At 48.8% G+C, this 12,400-nt stretch overlaps 1 protein-coding gene across 1 annotated transcript; it reads left to right on the top strand.

Annotated features, from left to right (window-relative positions):
• Positions 1–2,550: 2,550 nt before the first annotated feature.
• Positions 2,551–11,694, top strand: TEDC2 (tubulin epsilon and delta complex 2). Its single transcript, XM_057408029.1, has 10 exons — positions 2,551–2,576; positions 2,656–2,754; positions 2,920–2,975; positions 3,454–4,135; positions 5,562–5,615; positions 8,050–8,134; positions 8,509–8,617; positions 8,850–8,951; positions 9,371–9,582; positions 11,474–11,694. The coding sequence occupies exons 1-10, from the start codon at positions 2,551–2,553 to the stop codon at positions 11,618–11,620; spliced, it is 1,572 nt and encodes a 523-aa protein (XP_057264012.1). The 3' UTR covers positions 11,621–11,694.
• The last annotated feature ends 706 nt before the right edge of the window (positions 11,695–12,400 follow it).

Below are 12,400 nucleotides of genomic sequence, written 5' to 3'. Positions count from 1 at the left end.
AGCCTCAGGTACTTGACAGTTGGGCTGTCAGTAAAAGAAGAAATATGGATTGTAGAATATCACTTGCACCTGTCAGTGTAAGCAATGAGTGCTGATACTGTAACTTCCCAAAATGCCTCATCACTGCAGGCACTGAGAAAAACTGGTGGCAGAGCTGCAGCTACAAGCACTGCCACTTGCACATTGCACAAGTATTTTAACCCACATATCTTTTGTTAAATAAAACTTTAAGTAGTGATTTGCACCAGTTTAAATATTTATCATGTGGACCATGTTGTGGTACTCAGCATTTTCACAGCAAACACTGAATTAGAACCATAATTCAGACTCTGCCAGCTTAAAATCCAGTCCCTGGCATAAACATCTCCTGTGCCAGCTGTACCAGATCAGGTCTGGGTCAGGGCTCACTGCCACACGAACAAAACATGGCTCTTTGCTGCATTTACCCCTTTGAGCATGAGCTGTTGTCAGTGAAAAGAATCAGACACAAATACCCTGGATTTTTAGCTCAGCTGGGTTTACCAGGTGATCCACTGAAAAGCCAACCACCCACAGGAGGAGGGATGAGCTGATGTACTCAGTGGCTACGCTAGTGCCAGACTCCCCAGAAGGGGAGGCAACAGGAGCCTATGGCAGAGGTGTGGATGGAATGGAGCAAGGCTGGTGCTGCAGGGAGGGAGCTCTCACAGCAGCTGGGTTGTTATGTGGATAGAGTCCTGATTTAAACCCGAGCATCAGCAGCAGGGTGACTACCTTGGTCAGAAAGCTTCTGCTCTCCACATGCTAATTACCCCCTCAGCCCAGCTCTTGCACCATGGTTTCTCTCCACAGCACTTGCTGCAGGTGGAAGGGGCAGTTACAGCCTTGCCCTTTTCACCTTCTAATTCTGGGGTGGCAACAGCACTTGCCTAACCTTGCTCTTGACTCAGAGGCAACACACAAATGGTCATCTGTCCTTCTTCCCAGTGAGTGGCAGAGTAATGACAAAGGGCCCACATTAAAGCTTCCTTGTCTATCAGTAGGAATAGAATCATAGAATCACAGAATCAACTAGGTTGGAAAAGACCTTTAAGACCATCAAGTCCAACCATTAACCAAGGGCTGCCACAACCACCACTAAACCAAGTGGTTTAGTGGAATGTTAGTGCCTGCACAAAGCCAGAGGATCAGGAGGGTTCGTCTCAAGCACAAAAGGGGTTCTTGAGTTTCAGGGATGTTCCTTGATTAGCACTTCTAAACCCCAGAATCTTGATGCAAAAGCTGGTGGGGTCAGTAGCACTGCCTCCAGGGGAGTGCAGGTAACTTTCCTGGATTACAGGAGTCTGACCCCCTTTTTGGCTGTTCAGAATTGCTTAAATGTCAACAACAGCCATGTAGGTGCCTAACAGATCCCTTAATTCTGCACTGCCCAGGCTGTATTCTCCCAGAGATGCTGGCAGTGGCAGCAGCACTCAACCCTCTGCTGAGGTATAGTAAAACTGCATCATCTCCAGCAGCAGAGAACCCTGTGCAGTCACCGTGCAGCAGCACCAGCTGAGGAAAATTAGGAGAAAAACACAATAATTCTGCCAAAAGAAGGGAAACAACAAGCTTCTCACGCACTTGCAGTCAAGAAGCAAACTATTCATAGAATCACAGAATCCCAGACTGGGTTGGGTTGAAGGGACCTTAAAGCTCATCCAGTTCCAACCCCCTGCCACGGGCAGAGACACCTTCCACTAGACCAGGCTGCTCCAAGCCCCATCCAACCTGGCCTTGAACACTGCCAGGGGTGGGGCAGCCACAGCTTCTCTGGGCACCCTGTGCCAGCGCCTCAACACCCTCACAGGGAAGAGCTTCTGCCTAAGAGCTCATCTCAGTCTCCCCTCTGTCAGGTTAAAGCCATTCCCCCTTGTCCTGTCCCTACAGGCCCTTGTCCAAAGCCCCTCTCCAGGTTTCTTGTAGCCCCTTTAGGCACTGGAGCTGCTCTGAGGTCTCCACTTAAGGAGCCTTCTCTTCTCCAGGCTGAACCAGCCCAGCTCTCTCAGCCTGGCTCCAGAGCAGAGCTGCTCCAGCCCTCCCAGCATCTCCATGGCCTCCTCTGGACTCTCCATGTGCAGGACCTTGCACTTGCCCTTGTTGAATTCCATGAGGTTTGCATGGTCGCATCTCTCCAGGTCCCTCTGGATCCCATCCCTTCTCTCCAGCGCATCGACCACACGACACAGAGACTGAATTGAGGCTTAAAACTCACACTTACTGAAGGCGCCTCAGGGAATAAACGGTTTACTGCGGGGGAAGCCGGGCCTGCAGCACCCCCAACACAAGGCCTAGCGCCCCTGGGCTGGCTCACAATCCCACCCCACCCGGCTGGCGGGCGGGCGGTCCGCGGCTCCCTGGCCCGCTCCCGCCCCTCTCCTCTGAGCCCGCCCTGCCCCGCAGATCCTGGCAGGTTGATAAGGACAGCGGCTGCTAGCACTGAGTTTAGTGGGCGTAGCGACGGCGGCAGCGTGTAGAGCTGCCAGGACCGAGCCGAACGGAGCGGGTGCGGGCGGACTCGGTCCATGGTCCATGCTGCCTACGGGCTGCGGCCGGCGGTGAGAACGGGGCCGGGCGGCGGGAGCGGGGCCATGCGGCGGAGGCCATGCGGGCCGCTGATGGTGCTGGGCCCTGCAGGTCGGCTGCGGCGCTGTTGGCGGCATTGGGCGAGGGTGCGGGCCGGCGGCGGGAGCTGGAGCGGCGGGCGGCGCGGAGCTCTGCTCTCCTGCGGCGCTGGTGAGTGCGGCCGGGCCGGGCCTAGCTTCCACCCCGCGGTGGCCCTACGTCGGGTCCGGGGTCCGTGGTGCTGGCAGGGCCGGTGTTTGTGTTCTCCCGCCGGGGAAGCTGAGCCCGTCCGTGCCCCCAATGCTTTCCCTTGGCGCTGTGTTTCTCCCCGCCCAGGGGCAGTGAGGAAGAGGAGCAGGCGCAGCCAGAAGCCGGCTCCAGCAATGGACGAGGTGAGCGCTTCCCACTCGGCCTCGTGTCTCTTCATGTCACATTGGCCCTGGGCCTGATCGGGGTTGAGCCAGTTTCAGTGTTGGACGTCCTTCCAGTGCTCTGCATCGACTGGAATCCCCTATCCCTCAATCTTTTTCCTCCCACTTTTGCCCTTGGTGTTAGCTTGGAGCTGTGCTGCAGTAATCCAGGTCAGTGATGAAGTGCCTGTGGGCCTGACCAAGGTGTGGTGTTTGTCACTGGTTGATGAAGGGGAGGTTGACTCTGGAGAGCTGTCTCCTCTTATGACTCACAGCTATCTTGGGTCTTCGAGGCTTTTGGCAAGCCTGGCTGCGTTCTCTGTATAGTTGCTGGCCAGAATACCCACCACACCATTTAGAGGGTTCAGTTTCTTTTTGTGGCACCTAAAAGAACAAAGCTAGTTTAGAGACAAATGGGGAAGATCTAGGTTTGGACCTGATAAATCTTCTCCTCTTGCAGACAACAAGCCTTCACCCAAGGAGCTGGAGGAGCTGGAACTGCTGAACAGAGCCTTAGAGAAGGTGCTGAAAGTCAGGAAAAGCATCTTGAAAACTCCATTAGAGGCCCAGGGAGCTACAGGAGAGAAATCTGCAGGTGAGGAACCTGCTCTCAAGAATGCTGAAGAGCAGCAAGTGCCTGTACCTGTTGAGGATGTTCCTGTGAGCACAAAGGTGAGATCTGTAAGCAAAAAGCCTGCCTCTTTGAAAAAGCCCTCTCCATACCAGCTAAAAGCCCCTTATAGGACTGACCCAGAGGTGAAAAAACTGCAAAACAAAGCCTCATCCAGATGTGTTTCTCGAAGTCCCAGGACAGCTGGGAAGAGCTCCTCAAAAGGGGTAGTTTACAAACAAGGAAGGAGTCCTAGGAGACCAGTGAGTGCCGGTGCCAGAGAGGTCTGTGCTCCATCTGAACCCCAAAAGGCACCTCGCTCATCCAGATCTGCCCTGAATGAGCAGCAAAGGTTTTCTATAGGGGATTCAGCTGGGGAAAAGAACTCTGTAGCTATTGGCAGGCAGTCACTTGATCCAGGGAAGAAAAGTTGTGGTTTCCTGGGAGAGTCCAGCAAAAAGGAGAACCCTGCAGCTGAAGGAGCACTGGGAAGGAGCACCTCACCTTGCGGAGTCACCCTGCAGGAAAAGGGGTAAGTGCTGAGAGATGGGCACCTCTGTCTTGTTCTACTCAACACTGACTATGACTAGCACATCTGCGAAGCCTGGTCTCTCCTGCTGTTCTGGAGGCCTCTTGGTTTCACTACCCCCTTCAGATCTTCCTCAAGAGGAAGGATCCTCTACAATTTAAAAGCCTTTATTGTGATTGTTCTTGTTTTAAGGGCTTAGTTTTGGATGGCTGGGACTCTGAAAGTCTTTAATTAAAACTCTTTGATATTTCATAGCCCCTTGTGATTGTTTTGGAAAGCTGCCTCTAGAGCTTTCTCAAGCCTTAGTTGTCCTCTGAGTGCACTTTCTATTACAGTTTAGTGATTTTTTTTTTTAGTGGTTTGTTTGGGTTTTTTTGCACAATGATAGTACATAATGCAAATATTCTCTCTCTGTCATGTGCCCAGTGCTGTTTGAAGAGATGGCATCTGGGATTTAATACTGTCCCCTTTAACCTGTAAGATACTGCCTGTGTAACTACACAGATCAGTATTGACTAGAATGCAGTTGTTTCAGGTATTTGGTGTAGGAAGAATGATGTATGTTACTGAGAAACTCGGTAACTGTGGAAAAGTGGCAAAAGAATACTTGGAAGTTTTGCTTCGCATTCAGACCAGTCTCTGTTGAAATAATTTCTGTGTTCTGTCTATTCTGTGCTTTAAAGAAAAGTGAAGTTCAGATCTGATACATGTCTGTCCCTGGAAAATTTTGAGGAATAGCTCTCAGCTGCCACAAACCCTGTGTTTGTGCAAGGAGGGAATTATTGTTCACATGATGTTGGAACAGACATAGGACACTGAGTGACAGTTGCTGGGAGAGCAGGAATCTGGATTCAAATGTTTGTTAACTTAGTCCCAACTGTTGTCTTGTGTTCAGAGTCTGCACGTGACTGTAGCTATAACTGCCAACCCATATGTTTTTGCAATAACGAGTTAGGGATTGGCCTACTTTGGGATTAAGATGCATATTCCCTGTGGAAACTGAAATATCCCTTTCCCATTTCTTTGTGATATGGTGCTAAGCAAAGCTGCCTTGTGGCTCAGGTACAGCCGCAGAGTCAGCCTGTAGGGATCAGCTTCCCTGAACAGGTTGGTTCCACATCTGTACTCTGCCTTGCCAGGGCTTTGCTCCCAGCTCCTCACCTTGGAGGAACCTCTGAGGGCTGGTGCTAGGCTGCAGGAGCTCTCCCAAATTGGCTTAGTAATGCTTATGGAGGCATATAATCCTCCTTCTTCCTCCTTCCTTGAGGTCGGCTGAGGGCAGTGGTGGATTCCATCTCCACGGTTACTGACATCTTCAGTTACAGCTTAAATTCATGTCAAATTTAGCCAAAATGTCATTCTCTCTGTTTTGAAGGCAAGGTTCAACTGCTCTTCAGCAGTCAGGATTGATGCTATTTGTGTTTTGCAGGTGCCAGCTGAAGCTGCCCCTTCCCTACAGGAAAGCCTATTTCAGGAACTTTAGGTAAGCCTAGCCTGAGCAGTCCAGAACTACTCCCTGCTTCAGGGCAGTGAGGAGGGCTCAGGTGGGGGAGACCTGGCTAGTTTGTGGGTGACAGGGAGGTACTGACCCCACAGTGTGTGGAGCCTGAACCTGGGGCAGGAGAATGGTCCCATACAGCATGTCTCTGCAAGGCTGTTTCTGAGGATGTGTGATCATGCTATTCTAGCCACTAGAGTTAGTTTTGTTTTCAGAGTGCCAATTCCTGTTAATCCCCCTGTTGTAAGAGTACTGGAATGCTTTAATCCTGGGTTTAACAGGGCTGCAGAAGTCTCTGCTGGCACTCTGTACTTGTTGAAAGCAGGAGACCCTGTGAGGTGGGTGTCACTATACCCTGTGTTTCCGTGCTGGTTGCTGGCCTGAGCTGCTCTGCTGGGGCAGCTCTCTGCCTGGAAGCACCCGGGCTGTGTTTGTTTGAAGTGATCCCTGCTGGTGAACTCTCTTAAATGGAGCCAATTACAATGTTGCCGCACTGGTGGCATGTGAACTCGAAGCATATCATCAGTTCTGTTGTCTCGCCCTACCTATGTTTTTAGCCCATAGGCAGCAACAAATCTTCCCTTCCTTTCTTGAGGGGTAAGTCATCTGCATTTCTGTACATTTACTCTGTTAGTAAATGTGTACAGAAAGAGCGGACAGGACACATTCTCACCCTAGCTTTTCTCACAGGGATTCCTTCATATTCATCAAGACTCTAATTCTTTTTTGGGTTTTGGACAAAGTGATACATTTGGCAAGAAACATGACAGCAGTGCATCAGTAACAAGGGTGCAAAACATAGAGGATTTGCACCCCTGAAACTTGCTTCAGTGCCCATAACGCCTGGTAACTTCCTGTACCAGTGGTGCAGGTGGTTAGGTTTCTGGCAAATCCAGTGCTTAGTCCATTCTCCAACCCTCTTGAAGGGTTTCCCACCATTGCCTTTGAGAAGTTTTGCCATAAATCAGCAGACATCTCATCATGTAATTTGTCCAGATGGTAAGTTTAAAACCTCTCTTAAATCTGGCTGTAGCTCCTTGTGCTAGCCTCAGGAATTCCTCTTCCTCTTGGGAGTTGTCATTTATAAAACGCCAATTTGTTAGTTGCCCTCAGTGAGTTGTAGAGACTTGATTCTCTTAATTTTCACTTGTAAATTGAGATTTTTGGCATCCTAATCACTCTGGTATAATTTTACACTTTTCACTATTACTTTCAACTCAGTGACAGATTGAAAATAACCTTTGCTCTGAAGATCCCTTTATAAAGGAAACACATCTTGCCTGATAACTTCTTTTCTCTTCCCTTAACCTTGCTATTTCTTTGCATAATGTGTTTCTGAAAACTGCAGTTTCTACCATGATTGAAAAAAAATATTTGGCTGGAGAAGAGACACACACACTTGGGTTATGCACTGCATAACTATTTGAAGCTTCCTTGTGATGGTTGTCACTTTTTGCAGCAGGTTTTGGGAAGCTGGTTCTTTAAAGTTGCCCTTTACTTATGATGGAGGGGAGATTGAGATGAGGTCTTCAGAAGAAGCTCTTCCTTGTGACGGTGCTTGAGGCGCTGGCACAGGTTGCCCAGAGAAGCTGTGGCTGCCCCATTCCTGGCAGTGTTCAAGGCCAGGTTGGATGGGGCTTGGAGCAACCTGGTCTGATGGAGGGTGTTCTTGCTTTAAGCTCCCTTCCAACCCAGACCAGTCTGAGATTCTATGTTGAAGGCTGTAACTGAAAAGCACCTCTCTTTCATTTAACACTATCATTTGTGCAAGACTTTTTATTTTAATCCTGGACTCTGATGAGGTCCTGGCCAGCTTACTCGTGATACTGTCCTCAAACCTGTATGTTTTGCACAGCTGTTACTGATGCACTGTTGTCATGCTTCTTGCCACATGTACCACTTTGTCAAAAAAGGATTAGAGGAAAGTCTTCAGGAAGTTTGGAATCCCTGTGGGAAAAGCTAGGGTGAGAATTTGTCCTGTCCACTCTTTTCACCACATTTACTAACAGAGTAAGTGTACAGAAATGCAGATGACTTGCCTCTCAAGAAAGGGAGGGTTAGTTATGGGCTAAAAACATAGGACAGTAGCAAAGAATTGACATGCTTTACAGAACTACGTTGTCTCTCTTCTGATGGTTGTAAATTCTTCCCCTCAAAACAAGCTGAAAGAGACAAAACAGGTGTTTTGCAGTATCTAATGCTTTCTGCAGGGTTTCCTTGTGGATTTAATACCAGCACTCAAAAATGAGGAGTTAATGGCTATTTAATAACCTGTAAAAGAAAGGGGTGAGGAAGATGCTTGTATCTGAAGTGATATTGGTGTGTTACAGAATGTCATATGATGAGTCATAGCTCAGTGTGAGCACACTTGCACAGTGGATCATAACTCCTCCACCTCCTGCCCCTTTTGAATTTTCAGGGCATGGGAGAGATGTCGTCTCTGCCAAACAAGTGCAGATGCAGCAGCTGCCAGGACCCATTTTGTAGAGAGGATCCAGACAACAGTATCCTTTCTTGGCTCTCAACCCCTTCCACAAGCGTAGGGTGCAGTACAGCAGCACCATTGCAATTGCTACGGTGTGCTCCCATCTGGAGAGTTATGTTTTCAATAACCGGAGTTCAAGCTGGGTCTCTATGAGGTGTTTTGTTGGTTTATTTTTTTTCAATTGTGCTGCTCTTGAATAGTCACAAATCTTTAGCTCCAGAGAATCAAGGCCACAAGGCCAACATGCCAGGCAGATCTGCAGCATCTGGCCTTCCCCCTGCAATGCCACTACACAGGCAGCTTGCCTTCTACCCCGACTCCAACTAGCCAGGCCCTGGCTTCAGGGTGGTGCACAGAGCTGGTGTAACCTTCCTTAAGCTGCTGCTGTTTGAGTTCTGTTCACCAAGGCCAGCCTTCAGTCCTGCAGAGATGGAGGAGGAGTTAAAGGTCCTCCAGGATGTCCCCTGCTTTCTGAGCCAGTATGTGGAAGCTGAGCTTGCAGGTAAGGATTAAAAAAAAGAGGAGAGAAAGGGTAGAAGGTGGAATAAGGATGGCTTAAGTGGGTTCCAGTCACATGTGTCTTGTGTTCTTGGCATGTGCTGGATGTGAGGGTCAGGAACATTCTCTGCTTAAAATGAGGGCTAGTGAACCCAAGGCCACTCTAGAAACTGGTATCTGGGGAGGAAGGTTTCAGTATTCTCATGCCTGCTGTTTTTCCTCTGCTTCTCTTCCAGACCAACCCACCCTGCAAAGAGAGTATGAAAGCCTTTTGACCTTGGAGGGTTTGCAAACCACAGTTTCCCAGTGCCTGCATAAGCTGCAGCTCCTGCGAGCAGGTGAGCCAGAGCCTGTTCTTGTAGTGGGATATGAATGTGGCCACCTGTGGTTGAACAGGTCTTTGCTATCTGTGCACACAACACTGTGATCCAACATAAGTTTTCTCCTGGTTATCATAAATGGTAATGTAGCATTTAAAATTCTCTGGTGGCAAACAAAGCTGTGGTATTTTTTTGCCCCATCTGTGTTCAGGTGAGGTTTGGGACTTTGTAATTCTGGAGGGCTGGTGCGGGAGCTGTTGGGAGGTGGGAGAGGCTTCATGCCATAGCTTCAGATGTCGTGGTTGTGCCATTCCAAGGAGCTCATCCTGACTAAAACAGCATTAGTCACTCATTTCTAGGAAGAGTAATGACAAATTCTGCAAGTACAGGTTTAACTTGTACCTTTCTGCCTCCTGCCAACTCTTCCACCCTGGCAGCTGTGGAGTCGCAGAGGAAGATGCACCCAGACTGCACTGGGAACATGGGAAGCTGCTCTCCGGCCTGTATTCCTTCCAGGGGACAGATGTGTGACAGTGCAGGCATGCTGGCTGTGCCTCTCCTTTGTTACTCCAGTTTCCAGGAGCTGAGGGACCTGTTTGCCTTGAAGCTGCAGGTGTCAATACTGCACCAAGAAATTGCCTTACAAAAGGTGAGTCCATAAAAGGGTTTGTGATCCAGTGTAGGGAAAGAAAAGGGCCGTTATAGGGCAACAGCTGACATATGGGGTAGCAACAGGGCAGCGAGCACTCCCAGTGATGTTTCTGTGTTCATGCTTCATGTCCAAGTCCCATCAGTGCTTTGCTTGCTTTGTGAATGGTATTCCTCTGTTAAGGCCAGAGCAAAGGTGCTTAAATGTCTGACCCTCTCCTGATAAGATACTCTTTTTTTTTTTTCTTTTTTTTTTTTATTTAGCTACTCTGAAAAAGTTTGGCAGTGGAGGATGGTTTCTGTAATACCTCACGACCCCCTTTGGCAGCCATTACAGTCCCGTTAAGGCACCCACTGTCATTCTGTCCTGAGTGACCTCCAGCTAGTGAACTCCTCTGCTGTCTGTTCCTTTCCTTTTAAACCTCAAACCACTGTGCTGCTAATTGGGATTTTACTATTCTGAGGCTGCCTATAGGAACATGGTGGGAGATCAGTCTCTTGACCAGCCTGAGCAGAGCAGCAGCAAAGGGCAGAGAAGAGCAGTGAAATCACATCTGCTCCTTTGACCTAACCTTTGCTGTTGACCTGAATGATAGACTTTGGAAAAGTTATTTCCTGTAAGCCAGGGATGAGTTACTCATAACTGGCCATGCTCCTCCTTCTGGCTGAAGATAAATTGCTGCCTGTCTTCAGATGGGACATTAGCACCATAATCCTGAATTATGGGTAATGAGGGTTTGATTTTTATCTGCCAAGAATGAAGTAGTGACCCACTGCCTGCTGCTTTGTTGACTGACTCAATTTCCTCTGCACATGTCTCTAAATCTGTGCTTTTAGCTGGGTATCTGCAGCAGCTGTGTGCAGGAAAAGTTGAATTCTTTGGACAGGTGAAGTGAATAGACTTGGTACAAGATAAAGACCCTGGGAAAGGATGTGCATACATATTTCTGGGTCAAGCCTGTTGATAGCCTTTCTGTGGAGAAATACCAAGAATCATAGAAATACCTGGTAGCTCTTAGCCTGTTTTTGGTAAAGGCCTCTTTTCTTATGCATCAGGAGCAGGCCAGGCAGATGGAAAACAGAAGGGTCTCTCTCTTTGATAGAACAACACTATAGTGCTCCCTCACGTGCTAGTTTTCCCCTTAGGTAGGTTTCATGTCTGCAGCTCTTAACTCTTACCAGAGATGAGCAACTGTGTCCTGTTTCCTGTCCCTGTGCAGATCCCCTGTACTCTGTTCTATTTGGGTCTTCCTTTGTTTCCACCCCTGGAAAATGTTTTCAGGGAGGTGACTGACACCTGCACCATACTTCTGGAGGGCAGTGTGTACAGCAGGCTGTGTAGATTTTAATGTGCAGACTGCTCAGACTTCATTAGCTGCTGTCATCTGAAAACCATATCCCAGGCAAAATGTCTTTCTGAGCAGTCATACAAGAGTGGGGCTCCTTCCTGGGGAGGAGTGCAGCTTTGTTCTGTTTGGGCTGGAGCTGGCCACTTGCCTATGATGTGTGGACTTATGTGGCCCAACTGAGAGGTGACAGGAGCAAATGGTTGAACTACTCATTGCATAAGTGCTTCACTGTTTGGTTGGAAAGCTCCTGAATCAACATCAGCTTCAGCTTCTAGCAGGATGCTGATTTTTATTCCAGTGCCAGGCTGGCTCTGCAGCATTTATCTCTGCTCTGGGAACACTGGGTGGCTGCTGGTGCACTTCATGAGTAGAGGATGAACAACTCTGCCTTTGTTGAATATGACAAAAGAGAATACCTGCCTATCAATCAGCGTGCTATTAGTCACACTGCTCTGGTTAGGTACCACTTGTAATGCAGCCACGTCATTTCATGGCATCCCAAAAGTACATGCTGGCTATGGTGATGTATCTCCTTTGCTCCAGGTCATGATGGCAGAACTCCTGCCTGTCCTGGAGGCCAAGCCCTGGCCAGAGGCCTCTGCAGCGCAGCTCTATCGGGCCATGTACACGCAGCTCTGTGAAGGGGGCAACAGATTTCCTGTGCTGGTGAGGGATGAACTGGCAGACTGAGCCCATGGGAAACTCCTCCTGGCCATTGACGTAACCACAATTTTTAAGCAATAAATGTTTTCTTTTCTGTTAACTTTTTTTATTCTGCCTGTTTGTCCAGCTCATTTTCAGGGGCTTGTTTTTCTTTTGTGGGTTTGTTGGGTTTGGTTTTTGGTTGGTTGGTTGTTTTTTCCTTTTATATCACTTTTATGACCTGCTAACTCTGAGGTTTTGTAATGCCCCTTCAGAGATTGAGACATTCATTGTTACTTTTCTTCCAAGGTCTGTCTCTGTTTCTAGCTGTAGATTCCTGGCTGCCTCAGTCAGGACACCAGGCCTCTATACGCAGACAGCATAGCAGGCAGTAAAACATGCTTTGTATGGATCAGATAGCCAGTCTGGTGGGGAGCAGCCTTCCTGCATCTAAAAATCCAGAGAACCTGTGCTGCTGCTTCCCTATTACTCCGATCACCAGCTGGCATATAGCCAGCATTATAGCAGTCATTGTCTAATATTTCAGAGTCCAGAGGCCACAGAGATGCTGAGAGGGCTGGAGCAGCTCTGCTCTGAAGTCAGGCTGAGAGAGCTGGGCTGGTTCAGCCTGGAGAAGAGAAGGCTCCTTAAGGGGAGACCTTGTAGGCCCTTTAGGCACTGGAAGCTCCTCTAAGAAACCTGAAGAGGGCCTTTGGACAAGGCCTTGCCAACACCAGCCTAGGAAAGGGATTCTCCTCCTCTGCTGTGCTCTGGGAAGACCCCCCCTGAAGTCCTGATCCGGCCCTGGGGCAACAGCACAAGAGGGAC

This window comes from Pezoporus wallicus, unplaced genomic scaffold, assembly GCF_028554395.1.
Source record: "Pezoporus wallicus isolate ANWC-B61680 ecotype Strahan unplaced genomic scaffold, APGP_CSIRO_Pwel_v1 contig_4012, whole genome shotgun sequence".
Classification (NCBI taxonomy): Eukaryota; Metazoa; Chordata; class Aves; order Psittaciformes; family Psittacidae; genus Pezoporus; species Pezoporus wallicus.
The sequence above is the reverse complement of the archived record's forward strand: the minus strand, read 5'-3'. Positions and strand labels throughout refer to the sequence as shown.

What these genes read in the sequence shown, in the direction of transcription:
- TEDC2 (XM_057408029.1), top strand. Translation starts at nt 2,551, where the DNA reads ATGCTGCCTACGGGCTGCGGCCGGCG. An exon ending in TCTGCTCTCCTGCGGCGCTG is followed by an intron (nt 2,755 to 2,919) that starts GTGAGTGCGGCC and finishes CTCCCCGCCCAG; the next exon opens with GGGCAGTGAGGAAGAGGAGC. An exon ending in TAGAGAGGATCCAGACAACA is followed by an intron (nt 8,135 to 8,508) that starts GTATCCTTTCTT and finishes CTGCTGTTTGAG; the next exon opens with TTCTGTTCACCAAGGCCAGC.